The sequence below is a fragment of the Pterocles gutturalis genome, unplaced genomic scaffold, assembly GCF_000699245.1.
Source record: "Pterocles gutturalis isolate BGI_N339 unplaced genomic scaffold, ASM69924v1 scaffold26893, whole genome shotgun sequence".
Classification (NCBI taxonomy): domain Eukaryota; kingdom Metazoa; phylum Chordata; class Aves; order Pterocliformes; family Pteroclidae; genus Pterocles; species Pterocles gutturalis.
The window spans coordinates 21,109-34,125 of NW_010126461.1; the positions used below are offsets into that span (position 1 = coordinate 21,109).

Genomic DNA, 13,017 nt, shown 5'->3' on the forward strand with positions numbered 1-13,017 from the left:
GATGCCCTTCTTGCCTCTCCCTAGTGTCTTCCAATAAGAGATAATTGCTGGCAAGTATCAGTATTTGCAAGTACATTTACAATCTATTCCAATGTTTCACTGTAGTTATTTTAGAGAACCAGCCTAACTTCTCCCCCAAGCTGCTGCAGCCTGAGCTCAAGTACTTGTCCTAGCTTGGATCCACCCCTTTAGCGCATCCGCATTTTAACTGTGTTTCTTTTCATTTTAGGTTTGCAGAACAGGCAATTTTCTTCTTCTTCTGCATGTTTGCAATCATGCTTTTCTCCAGGGATCCCAAATTCATTCCAGGTTGGGCAAGCTTGTTTGCACCAGGGTAAGATTTTAGTTTCATTCCACTGTCACATTTTTCTAAAGCATTTCCAAGTCGTTGAGATTCCTGGGTTTCTGGCTGCATTGCTTAACACTATTACTCAGGATTCCTGGAATAAATCAAACTGAGCTTCAAGGAGCAGAGCCAGGTTTATTGTTGCTCTCTTCTGGAGGAGGTACGTGAAGCCCAGCAGGAAGTTGGCATATGTCTGTCTGAGGCCATCCCTAGGGTTTTGATGTTGGGAATGCTGTTTATAGGTACATTTACAATGAAATACTGAATTCTTTGTGCAATCCACTGATTTCACTGGAGGTCTGGAGACTGAAGAGAGATGGCAGGAGCAGAGTGTAATCCTGTCTGTTTGTCAAGGTTGTCTCCCCTGTGACATCCATACTTTGGGAAGATGAATGGATATAGCAGTTGGGGAATCATAAGCTCAGAGGGCATTGTTATTTCTTAACAGAAGAGACCTTCATTGCTTTTTTTTTTAGTAAAGCCCTAGCTTAATAAATTATTCCTTAATACGACAAAGTAGTTATGAATTTTTTTCTCATCAGTTAATAGCTCTTTACAATCAAACACACACTTAAGCTCTGTACTGGATGGATCATGCCTTCCACCTTAGAGTCTGAGAATTTTGCAAAGGGCTCATGTTAATAGGATGGTCTGGGCTCTGCCGCTCTCCCTCCCTGCAAGGAGCTGAGGAAACTTGTCCTTGCAGCTCCTCACAGACTAACCACGACTCCACAATCAGAACAGCCAGAGCATCGGTGTGGTGGGGATTAGATCTTGGTTTTTACATTTGTAGTTCAGCTTTTCTGTGGGGTTCACAGCCCGTTGTAGAAATGTAGCTCGACAGGGAATTAAAAAGAAAAGAACTGTGAACAACGAGCATTGTTCAAACCTGATGGAAACTCGTAATCTTCTTTAGTAAATCCCTGTTCTCATAAACTTGGTAATTCTACAGGCTTGTGCTTCTTACAAGTGTTTCTGCTGCTTTTGACCAGGTTTATCTCAGATGCGGTTACAGGAATCACCATTGTGATTATACTGTTCTTCTTCCCTTCGCAAAAACCTTCCTTCAGGTGGTGGTTTGACTTGAAAGGTGAGTAGGAGACCCCTCCGAGAAGGGGCTCTGGCAGGGCAGGCTCAGCGCAAGAGCCGCAACTATCCCCGCTTGGAGCTGCCCCAGCCCCCAGCAGCCGCGCTGGCCGTGCGGAGCAGCGTGGTTTGAGGGTGCAATGTGGTCATACAGAAGCTGCTTTTCTGCAGTGGCAGAAGAGGTGTAGCAGGCTCTGCCCTGCTGCTGATTGCAGGATGACTGAGTTGCTCATGTGGCTGTTAGGGGTGATGCCATGGTGGGTTGAAGCGAACTGAGAGCAGTGTTGATTTACCATAGCAGACCTGATTGTGAAACAGAGGTTTGGTTGCTTGCTCCCAAACAGCTCCTGTCCCTCGGGGGAGAGCGTGAACCTCTCAGAGGGCAGAGCTGGGCGAGTTGTCTGTGCTCAAACACAGGGGCCCTTCCTCAGTTCCCACAATGATTTAGCATTTAAACTCCTAAAGCCCAAACTCTCCAGCGGGTTTTGGTACCAGGAGTCTTGTGAGATCTTGGGTCTGTCCTCCTGAGCAGCAATGAGATACGAACTTTAATTCATAAGCTGCTTGGAATAAAGGATGTTCTTGACATGGAGATGCAGCTGATGAAGGCTCTCCGTGGATGGTGCAGCACCACCTGGGGTCTGTGGGAACAAAATCCCTGCTTCTCCGAGTCAGGCACATTTGTTGTGCTGTCCATAAGCAGAAGGATGTTTAATCAGGCCTCCTCTGGATAAAATAAGTGTGTCCTCCTTCAACAGAAGATTACAGTCCCATTAGTGCATCCTTACACATGACAGAGCTCACTTTGTCGTGGATTAAGAGATGGCCTTTAGGGGAGATGAGCTCTTTGCTATAAAACTCACCAGCTGTTGAACAGCAAGTGAAAAATTAATAACATCTTCATAATTCAAATGGTAGAAAATTTTCTTGTTCCACAGACTCCCATTTGTTGAGGACAGTGTTTATGTCTGTTACAGAGAGAAAATGAACCTGATATTAAATGTTGCCTCAAGAAAACATCAAAGAAAACTTTAAGTGCTAGAATTCCTTTTCTTTTCCTTTTTTAGAAAGTCTGCTAAGAAGTTAAATGGTCTTTTAATTGTCTAGCTTAAGAGATTCTGTGTGTATATTTTAACCAACAGCAGCTTGTGGTTAGTGAGCTTCAGCACTGATGTCAGTCTCATGATATTGTTCTGTCAGATGATGACTGATGTGCTCCTCTTTGGGTGAGTGTTTGACATGGGGCTTTTCTCTCATCTAGCACCAAACACTGAGACGCAGCCCTTACTGACTTGGAGGAAGGCCCAAGAGACGGTGCCCTGGAACATCATCTTGCTGCTTGGAGGAGGCTTTGCCATGGCAAAGGGCTGTGAGGTGAGGTCCACCTCAGATGCTATGTTGCAGTCATCCTGCCCAACAGAGTTGGGCTTTATTAGAGTGACACTTGGGGTTCTCATTTGGCTCTGGGAAATTTGCATCTGTGGGGTCACAACACTTGAAGGATGTTTCTCAACTCCAAGTGACAACAATGCACAGCAGAACATTAAGGAGGTTAAGAGATCTTGCAAGTCCTCTCAAACAGCTGGCTGTTAGATACCCTGAGGACATGGCACATAGGTGCTTGTGTGGGTTGGTGAAGGTCATATGTAATTTGAAGTTCTAGGAGAGGATCAGTTCACCTGCAGGGATGCAGGAGCTCTGCTCTCCAGCTTGTTTGCTCTCCCCTTCTGCAGGAGTCTGGTTTGTCTGTCTGGATAGGAGGCCGTCTGCATCCCTTGGAGGGTGTGCCGCCGCCCGTGGCTGTCATCCTCATCACGATTGTCATTGCCTTATTCACGGAGTTTGCCAGCAACACAGCCACTATTATAATCTTCCTGCCTGTCCTGGCAGAGCTGGTAAGGCAGTCCCATGGCGAGACCAGCTGCTTCTCTGCTCTCCTCCCACTCTGCCCCTTGGCCGGGCAGGTTTGTGGTGTATCTGGGCTGGGACAGGCACCGTATGGTTCTCCTGCTCTTGGGCTTCAGGTGCTTTGAAATCCTTGGGAGTAGCAAAGCAAGTGCCTGGAGCATAACATGGACAGTGAAGGATGATAATCCTTCAGATGTTGGTGAGATATGTGATTGTTTGTCATGGAGTGTGGGATACAGCTCTGCACGGTGCACTAGCTATTTGCATTCTTTGATATATCTGCCAATGACTCCCTATCCCCAGGGTACAATTTCTCTTCCTTTCTGTTTTTCAAGGCCATTCGTCTGAGAGTAAATCCCCTCTATTTAATGATACCAGGAACTATAGGATGCTCCTACGCATTCATGCTGCCAGTCTCAACACCTCCTAACTCAATTGCGTTTTCTTCTGGACACTTGATGGTCAAGGATATGGTAAGTTATTTTTAGATACAGAAAGTACTGAAAGCAATCAGCTTGAGTGGAGTGTTTAAAAGAGGAATTTTCCAGATTGTTATCAGTTCAATAGGTAGTAAAGTGAAAAGAGAAGTCTGATACTGTTCTCAACAGTGTTTGAAGGCACAGGGATATGGAAGGAGCCTATGTGACATCTGGCCCTGTGAACTTTGGAGGCACCATGACTCCAAATGTTGACAAAGCTGGTCTTGAATATGCTCAGCATCTCCCAGACCCTGACGCTGTTCCTGGGTAGTGTCAGCAGCTCAATTTACAGAGGCTTCTGGATGCAGGAAAGGTTCTCCAGCTCAGTGAAATAAAGCTTATGAGTAAAACTAGGCTCAGTCCCAGTTCCTCCTTATATTCCTGAGGCTAAACAGATATTAATGTTTTTGATGGATCAAAGCTTGGTAAGCATCTGCCGAATGGCCGTTGTGGCTTATGAAAGCCTGCTTAAGATGTTGCTAATATTAATGGCAATTAAGCTATCAATTTTTATAATGTTTATATTCAAATAGCTTCATGCTTCACATGCTGTAGATGTCCAGTCTAAACTCAACAGTTGTCTTTGTATTTCTTTTGTAGGCAAGGACTGGGTTGCTCATGAATCTCATGGGAGTTCTGCTTCTTAGCTTGGCTATGAACACATGGGCCAAGAGCATCTTCCAGCTGGGGACCTTCCCTGCATGGGCCAACATCCATGCAGAAAATGCCACCTCACTCTTGACAGCTGTAGAAAATGTCACTTTAAGTGCACTAAATAAAATATGAACAAAGCCACCCCTGGGGAAGGACTCACTCACTTAGGACTTGGGCACTGGAATTGTCAGAGTAAGCACAGGAGGAAAGCCACGTGGCTGCTCACACTGTATGGGACCCTCTGGTTTAATTTTGTTTTTAGAAATACTGGTCGGTGTCACAACATCCATTTGTTATTTCTGAAGATCTTTCCCCACCTTCCACAGGTACCAGTCAGACTCTCCCAGAGTCCATCTGTCGCAGGTGGTTGTTAACTGGACAACCTTGTAAGCATCGAGCATCTTTGGGTAGATGCTTGTCCCTCATGAAAGCTTTGCTGCTCTAGTTTCTGATACCCTACCTCGTTTTGGAGAGTAGCCCTGGGAACAGGGTGGAGGGAACTGGATTATTTGTGTGTAACCCCATGTGAGTGAGTGTATCAGAATCTGACAGGGGAAGGCGGCGTGGCCGGGTGCTTCTAGCAGGGTGTGAAGGATGGGTTCTTGTTACCATCTCATGAGTAATCCTCTCATGGAGGATGAAGACTATTTCTTCAGGTTTGTGCATGAAGGGATGATTCAGGAGATGTGTCAGTAGGACTCAGTGCATTACTCCAAGCTTTGGAAACAGGAAGGCGACAGTTGCCGAACACGTTCAGTGTTTTGAAAACCTTCAACAGAAATTGCTGCCTGGTTCTTTGCACTGAGTACACAGGTGGGGGTTTGGGACCAAGTTGATTTCTGACATAACTTTGGACATCGGTGGTGTTTCACCATTGGTGAATGTGGCCAGTCGTAGGTTTGGGAGATGGACTCACTTGCGGGCAACCCACTGAGTCACAGGTCAGTGGACAAGTTGCATTGGAATATTATTGACATTTCTGAAAAAATAGGCTTTGATTCTTAACATGTTTTTAAATCAGATTGCTTGGGTACTTTCAATGAAAGCATTGCAAATTGACTGTGATTTTTAATCACCATTTTATATGATTTAAAAAAAATTTCTCTAAGAATCTGAAATATTTAATTTAAAAGATCAGTCATTGAAATAGATGAATTGAAAGATGATGGATCCAGTGCATCTCCTCTGTTCCTGTGCTGCTGATAAACCCTGGGGCCAGGTGGGAGAGCTGGCAGGGCGATGCTCACCAACCATGGCTTCTGCTGCGAGGATTACCCTCGGGTCGCATGGTAGGTGGGGACTCGTGAGGGTTGAGCCAAAACCACCAAAACCAATTGAATGTGGAACATTGATCAGTCAAGTTAAAAAAAAATAAATCCTTAATGTTCAGCAAAATCCTTAAGTTCAACAAAATTCTTAATGATTGTGGAAAACGTACAATAAAGCACGTTTGTTAGCACGTCACATCGTCCTGTTTGCTCTGTAGATTGAAAGGAGAAAAGCAAATCCCGAGCCTCCCCCTCCCCTGGCTTCCTGCCCTGATTTGGGCTGTGGTTCCCCAGGAGGAGGAGTGCACTGAGGTCTCCCTCCCAGTCTGGGCCAAAACTAAACCCTGTTGAGCAGAGGAGCAATGAGACTGGGAGAGCTCCTAGCCCAGCATCTTGTGGCTGCAGTGCTTAAGCAGTGCAGCCCCGGCAGCCACCTTTGCTGGGGACACCCCGTGTCACCGTTCCGCTTCCCTGGCGCAGCTCTGTCCCGGCTGTGCTGGGTTTGGGCACCATGGTTCTGCACGGATGCTCCTTGCCATGCCCTAGCAAAGATGGGCTGAATGGGGAGGGGAAAATTGCTCCCTGCAGTTTCCTTTCCCAGCTGGCTGTCCCGCGGCCAGGGAACACGCTGTCCCCGGCGTGGCTGGGAGCTGCAGGAAGGAGCCCCGCTGTCCCACTGCCCCGCTGGAGCTGCTGCGGAAGGGGAGCAGGGTCAGTCACTGGAACAGGAACAGGTCTGCTTCTGTCCCTGCAGCCTGGAAGACAGCCACCAAGGGCCTTTGGGTCATCTCGTTTCAAGGCTCAAAGGGTAACATCCATCTCCGTTGCCGATGTCAGGGTTGCAGGTTTACTTACGGTCTCAGCTCTGGCTTGGTGCATCCTAGGTGAGTCCAGGAGGACAGTTTTCTTTGGGCATGAAAGCAGAATGGAGACCACAGAGTTTGTGTAGATGTCTCCAAAAATCACTCCCAGTGTCCTGGCATGTCTGAGCACTGGCTGGCTGGAGATCAGAAGGTATTTCACAAATACAACCAGGGAAAGTTTATTATCTCTGTGCCAATGTGGGAAACTGAGGCAGAGAAGGGGACCGGGGATTTACCCAAGGTCACACAACGGGGCCTTGGCAGACCTGAGAAAGGTGTGAGGAGCATCTGGATCCTAAACCTCTACTTTAGCCAAACACCTGGCTTCTGCCACCTCCATCAGCAGCCTCTGTGTTTCCCAGGGCTCCCCAGAGGATGGATGCATGTGGATGACAGCATTACCTGATTCTGCTTTTTCATATCCAGGTGTCTGTGAGAGCAGGACTAGTCTGGCGTGCTAGCTTTTTAAGTTGTTATTTTTAAACAGATATTTTAAGATGTAGTATTTCTGGAGTTCAAGGGTGAACTGGCCTGCGTGAATAATCTCTAATTCCATTTGTTACTAGTACTAAAATTTGCCAAATGCAGCTTTTAATGTTAAATCAACCTCATTACTCTTGAAAACTCTGTAATGTGAGGAGAGGTATGAGAATTCCCAGGAAAGGGCATTTCAAGTGCTGTACTAACCTTCTATAACTTTGTGTTATTTTAGAGGAACTTTGCCTGCCTGTGCACCCTTTCTCTAGGAATGTAAAAATCCAACCGTCCCAATAGCCATTCACATTAGCAGCCTGCTTGTGAATTTTAATTAACAGGAAATGCCACTCAGGCATTGAAATCCAACATCCAGAATATCTCTGCTTTACTCCTTTGATGTTCCACATCCAATCCTGGACTGACATCCACATGTTCTCCTGAGACACTTGGAGGAAAATCATTCTGGTTTATTTACAGTAGGAAAGCATTTCTAGTAGCTTTTTATCCCAGAAGCATTCACGCTGCTTTACAAACTGTTTGCACAGAAGAGCTGATACGTGGGTCTGTACAGCAGTGAGTGATTCTGGGGCTGTGTGCAGCCAGTTGGCACCTGGCAGCAAGGCTGGAGGTTCAGGAGAGAAAGGGAAAGATTCCTGAAACAAATGAAAGCCCAGTATGATAGGGGAAATGCAGCTATGGCAGGTTAGATAGCCTTGGTTCCCTTATCATGTTTATCCTTCATCAGTTACTGAGAGGATATTGCTGGGATTTTTCTATATTTCTATAGTAGAAACCTAAGATGACATAACCTGGCTCCATATCACTGTACATTGTTCATTTGCATGGGATTTTAATGAGCAAAGAATCACCACTAATGGGTTAATCTTCCCCACACCCTCAATGTCTTGAATTGGCAGAATAATGCTATCAGCAGATGCTGATGATATTGCTCTGGAGATTTATCTTCAGCCTTGCATCATCCTATTTTCAGTCCTCCATTCATCTTTAGCCAGTCATTTTCTCAAGCTGTATCGTTCATGTATCCCACGCTCTACCTGTGATACAGCTGCTCCTTTACGTACCCCCCCCATCACTGTCCCCACTGCAGGGTTACACTGTCACTACAGGTTGAACTTGCAGGTGTCCCGGCAACAGGCTCTTGTTCGGACTGCCCTGAGACCCACGCTGTGAACACTGCCGTCTGCAAAGCAGCAATGGATTTAAAGTCTCTGTCCTGGTGGGTACCAGCTCAGTCACCATCCCTAATCCGAGCAAAGCCAGGCTGTGCTTCCTGGCTACGGCACAAATGAAACCCTCTGTTGTCCTCTTACAGCGAGCTGCTTGCAGGCATGTGGGTCTCTGTCTTCTGCTGTAGTGCTAAAAAGTCTAAATTGGGGATGTTAGAAAATTTTAGAGCTTGAGCTCTATAGAGACTGGAGCCTGTCAGGAGCTGGGCCACAGGATCCTCTGTGACACAGGGTGGGAAAAGGCACCTCGGAGCATCCCTGGGGGACACAGTGGGTGCATCCCAACACCGGCTTCCCAGCCTCCTTGTTCTTCACTTCCTCAGTTTTCCTTAAAACTGTCCCACCCACAGACTTAGTTTCTGAGCTGAAATGAGGACAGACCTTGAGGCACCTTAGCAGAATGTGACCGCAAGATGTCACAGTTGCTTCACGGAGCCCTGTCCTGCTCCCCAGCCTTTGCCCAGGGTTCTTCGTGTGTGTCTGTGTGAACACCCACAGTTGTCATTGTTTTTTGTCGGTTTGGTTTGGTTTTGGGTTTTTTTGCATGAAGCTTGTTCATTGTGTCCTGGGGAAAGCTGGGCATTGGTGGTTCTACCTCATTTACAGGCCATCAGCTTGGGGTATAAGATAATAGATAGCCTAGATGTAGCCCCTCCTGTGCTCTCAGTGTGGTCCAGCCTGAAGAGATCAATTCTGAGTTGAGCCAGATGAAAAAAATCTACGTTTGACTTTGTATGCAAACAGTTCTTTTCCCTGCCTGGAGCTGCTGGTCAAGCACAGCTTCCCCACAGACTCCAGCTCCCCTTTGCCAGATGATACAGCAGGTTCAGAAAACACTCATCATTGTGTTGTAGACTTGAGGGGGGTTACTTTGTTCTTTGTGGTCTAATGATAATGGTTTTTTGCTGCCCAGAAAGCTACCTGCTTAGGCTGGATGGGGTCCCAGGGGCTGATGCTAGTATCAGTTAGCTCTGAAATACAGCGAGAAAGAAGTTTCATCTCAGAACAGCGACTAAGGACTGCCTGATGAGTTTTGCAGGATACGGCTATGGGCCTTTTGGGGTGGTCCTTTATAGTCTGCAAATTGAATTCAAGACCTAATTCATGGCCTGTGCGAGCAATTGCTATGGATGCCCCAAACAAACGGCACTTTCTTCCACGCCCGCCTGGCTGGTGCCTCTTCCCGGCTGGAGCCAGAGCTCCTCACTCAGCATCTGTGTCCCAGGGCACCGGGAGGAAACCTTTGCTCTCCCAGCCATGCAGGGAAAAGAAAAACTCTAACTATAAAGCAGAGTTGTTGAGTGGAGCAGCAAGGGTGGAAAGGACCGTGTCTGGCAGCCGCAGAGAGGTCTGCTCTGCCTGTGTGTGCTCAGGATTGTCTGTCCTCTGCCCTGGGGTCCAGCCATGTCCCTGGGGAAGGTGCCGGTCACCCCTCTCCAGAGGGCAGAGCACCATGTGCTCCATCCCCGGGGGCAGCCAGGACAGGGCTGACATCCCGTCCTTGGTCCCCTCCCGCCCAGGGGAGCATGAGAACATCCTGGGGACCTGGCAGCTCCCACCCGGCGGCAGGGCTTGGCTCAGCACGGGACAGCAGGTCCCGTAAGGAACGGGCTTGGCGGTGGCTGGGTGAACCCTGTCACCTTTGCCCACAAGCAGTGGCTTAATGTGACAGCGTGGGGCAAAGGGACAGGTCTGGTGGGAGCCCGGGAAGGCTCTGTACTCCACAAACCCCATGTGAGGGGGAGGCAGCGGTGGTGCACGATGGGAGGAGGGGGAATCCTCTTCTTTGAAAACAGAATGGAGGAGCACGTCACCTCGTCTCCTGATGAGCGGGTTTGGTGGCTGGAGGTCTGTGCGCTGCACACCCCGGGGTCAGGTGAGTTGGTCCCATGGGGACATCGCATCCTGGCCAGTACGTCTGGGAGCTTCTCAGCAGTTTGGGAATCCCACCTGTGGCAGGTTTTTCTCTGTGAGGGATTCACTGGCTATAGAGACCTGGGAAAGGTTCAAGTTTGGAGCTTCATCTTCCTCTGCCAGGACTGTGAGATGAGCCTTTGAGTGGTTTGTGGACCCCGCACATGAGCTCACGGTCTCAGCAGGGAGCAGCAGCCTGCCAGAACAGATGAGCAGTTATCAGCACGTGGTTTGCTGGATCCTACCATGCCCTTTGAGCCATGACTGATGTCTGAAAGAGCAAAAGCTCCCCTCCTCTCTGAGAGAAATCCCAACATTGCTGCTCGCTGGTGGGCAGGGGAAGGAGAAGTCAGCTGGGATGAGACAGCTGATTTCCCCATGAGGGGTTGTGACACCCCACGTTCCATGTGATGCTTGTTCCATCTTCGTCACTCCATATGTCATTGACTCATTTTTTCAGCTATGTGTCATGACAATGAGCCTTCTCTGCAACAACAGTAAGACCCGAAGAGGTGTAAAGCTTGAGCAGTGCTCTGCATCCCAGCTCTGTCCTGCAGTGCGGTTATTCCCTGGGCTTCACATGCCAGGTTTGAGGTTTGCCCACTGAGTTCTGGAATTTGCAGTGTTGCTGATGTGAATTGCCTTTTTTTTTTTTTTTTTTTTTTTTTTGAGTCCTGGCTCCCTGATGCCAGCTGCCTTGGTTTCCTGTCCTGCGTCTCCCTTCAGCTGCATCCAGGATCTTCTCTCAGAACAATAAGGAGCATGGAGAGTTTTCGAGCAAGACTGGGGCACCTCTCTGCCACTGGGTATGTAGTGTCTGCTTGAATCCCTCTCCTTCCTTCTCTCTTGATAGCTGTTGAATGGCCTTTTTCCACTGAAAAATCTCATTTGCCAGTCAAAATTCTCCCTCAAAGGATAGCAGAGGCTGCTGTTGGGCAGGAGAGACAGGTATCGCCTGGCTGGGTTCACTCCTGGGGAAATGTTCCTTCTCCCCGACAGGTTTTCTGGTCTCTGGAGAGTCACTCCAGATGTGAGGCCTGAGAAATTATATTCCTTCCCAAATGCTTGTTTTCATTAGACATTTAAATAGCTTTATGTGACATTTCGTTTTGTTTGCAGTAGCCAAATCCTTACCCTTGGAGATTTCCTCTGGCCCTGGAACTTCAGTGTGAAACTGTTTTCTCTGATCAGTTCTGTGTTTGTTGCTCTTAAACCTGCAGATTTCTGTTTGGTCTCCTCTTAAGAGGCAGAGAGATCAGAAACTCCCACTTAACTGCCTCTTATCCTTGAACACCTTGTAGTTACAGACCAGGTCTAACCATTTCCACAGCAACCAGGAGCCTCTTCTTTCTCCCTCCAGCATCCTCTAAATAACCACTAAAGCCACTCTTAGCCACTGCTAAGGGGTTGACCCCTCTGAATGATTTTATGATGATTTTTATAGAACAATACAATGCTTTCCTGTGCTTGCATTAGAGGAGCAGTTACATTGTGCTTGGTATTTGATCGTTCAAGAAATGCCTTGAACTTCCCTGTGCTGCATGCTTCCAGCAAACATCTCCATCCCAGCTACTCCGGTTAGTGGAGAGGTAGGGAAGAGCAGAGGCACTCAGAGAGGGACATTAGAAAGAACCATGAGTGATCATCTTGAGAAAACCCCTAATTAGTGCGTGTCCATAGTTCCCCTGCTAACACCCAGGTGCTTGTTCTTTGTGCAGGATGAGAGCCCGTGTCTACTGTGCAGACTTTCTGTTCCCAAAGGTGCACAGGACTGCAGCAGACCTATGGTCGGTTTACTCCAAGCCTGTCCCAGCAAACGGCAGAGAGGTGTGGACCTTGTTCCTGCAGTGTTCCTGCGTTACGGCGGTGATAGGCGGCCTCTTTTACAACTGGATGTTTGCTTCCCTGGAGTACTCCTGGCGTCTCTCCATTGCAATGGCTGTCTCCTTCAGCCTGCTCCTTCTCCTCACCCTTTTCTTGGTGCATCCTGCCCGTTGTGTCTTCAGTATGATCATGCCTACGTTAGGTACCAAACAAGGCCGGAAGCTTCTCTTGTCGACCTGCATTATGATTGTAGTGGTTAATGTAACACCCAACATCATCAGCAACATCAAAACCATACTGCAGGTCATTAAGTGCATCTGCAAGAATTCCTCTGAGAGTTTTTTGAACTCAACTGCGCTGCTAGAGACAGCTTCCTGGGAGTTTGGGGATGCAATCCAAGAAAACCTTCATTCCATTAATATTGATAAGCCTATGAATGGACATTTTCGGTTCTCACTGCTTAAGAACAGCTCCTTGATTTACCAGCAAATGCACCTTGCTGGTGAGAAAATTGGGAAGGACTTTTTGGCTGTTGAGGTACTAGTCAAAGACTCTGTACGAGTAGGCAACAAACTGGTTGCTGGCTTGTCCATGCTCTACCTCTGCTTTGAGTCCACCTGGTATTTGAAAAATTATCTCACTAACCTCCGCTTTGACAATTTTTATATCACCAAGAAGCTGGAGAGTTTAGCTGAGGACAGAAAAGCAGCTCATCTGCTGGCGGGCCCATCTAAAAACCTCATTCGACCAACAGGCTTGAAACTGTCCCGGGAAGAAGTGATGCTGTGCCTCGTGCAAGCCATGCTCCTCACTGTGGCCCTGATGCTGATGTTGGTGGTCGTGGCAATGGACCACTTTGCCTTCAGCGTGGCAGACACGGCGGTGAGAAAGGCAGCTCAGTTCTCCGTGGTGCCCGTCACCCTCAGCATCAAATACAGCGTGAGTGTTGGG

The 13,017-nt window shown here is 47.9% G+C and overlaps 2 protein-coding genes across 2 annotated transcripts in view; both read left to right on the top strand.

Moving 5' to 3' along the window:
* The window catches only part of SLC13A3 (solute carrier family 13 (sodium-dependent dicarboxylate transporter), member 3), a 25,716-nt gene extending 21,102 nt beyond the window's left edge, over nt 1–4,614 (top strand). The window contains exons 8-13 of the mRNA XM_010078996.1: nt 230–334; nt 1,339–1,436; nt 2,694–2,806; nt 3,166–3,327; nt 3,676–3,813; nt 4,420–4,614. Coding sequence (XP_010077298.1) covers nt 230–334; nt 1,339–1,436; nt 2,694–2,806; nt 3,166–3,327; nt 3,676–3,813; nt 4,420–4,605 — 802 coding nt within the window. The 3' untranslated portion in view covers nt 4,606–4,614. The remainder of the gene's footprint in view (nt 1–229; nt 335–1,338; nt 1,437–2,693; nt 2,807–3,165; nt 3,328–3,675; nt 3,814–4,419) is intronic.
* A 5,475-nt stretch (nt 4,615–10,089) lies between these two features.
* Nucleotides 10,090–13,017, top strand: part of OCSTAMP (osteoclast stimulatory transmembrane protein) — a 4,127-nt gene continuing 1,199 nt past the window's right edge. The window contains exons 1-3 of the mRNA XM_010078997.1: nt 10,090–10,204; nt 11,242–11,272; nt 11,961–13,017. The exon at nt 11,961–13,017 is cut by the window's right edge and continues 27 nt beyond it. Coding sequence (XP_010077299.1) covers nt 10,090–10,204; nt 11,242–11,272; nt 11,961–13,017 — 1,203 coding nt within the window. The remainder of the gene's footprint in view (nt 10,205–11,241; nt 11,273–11,960) is intronic.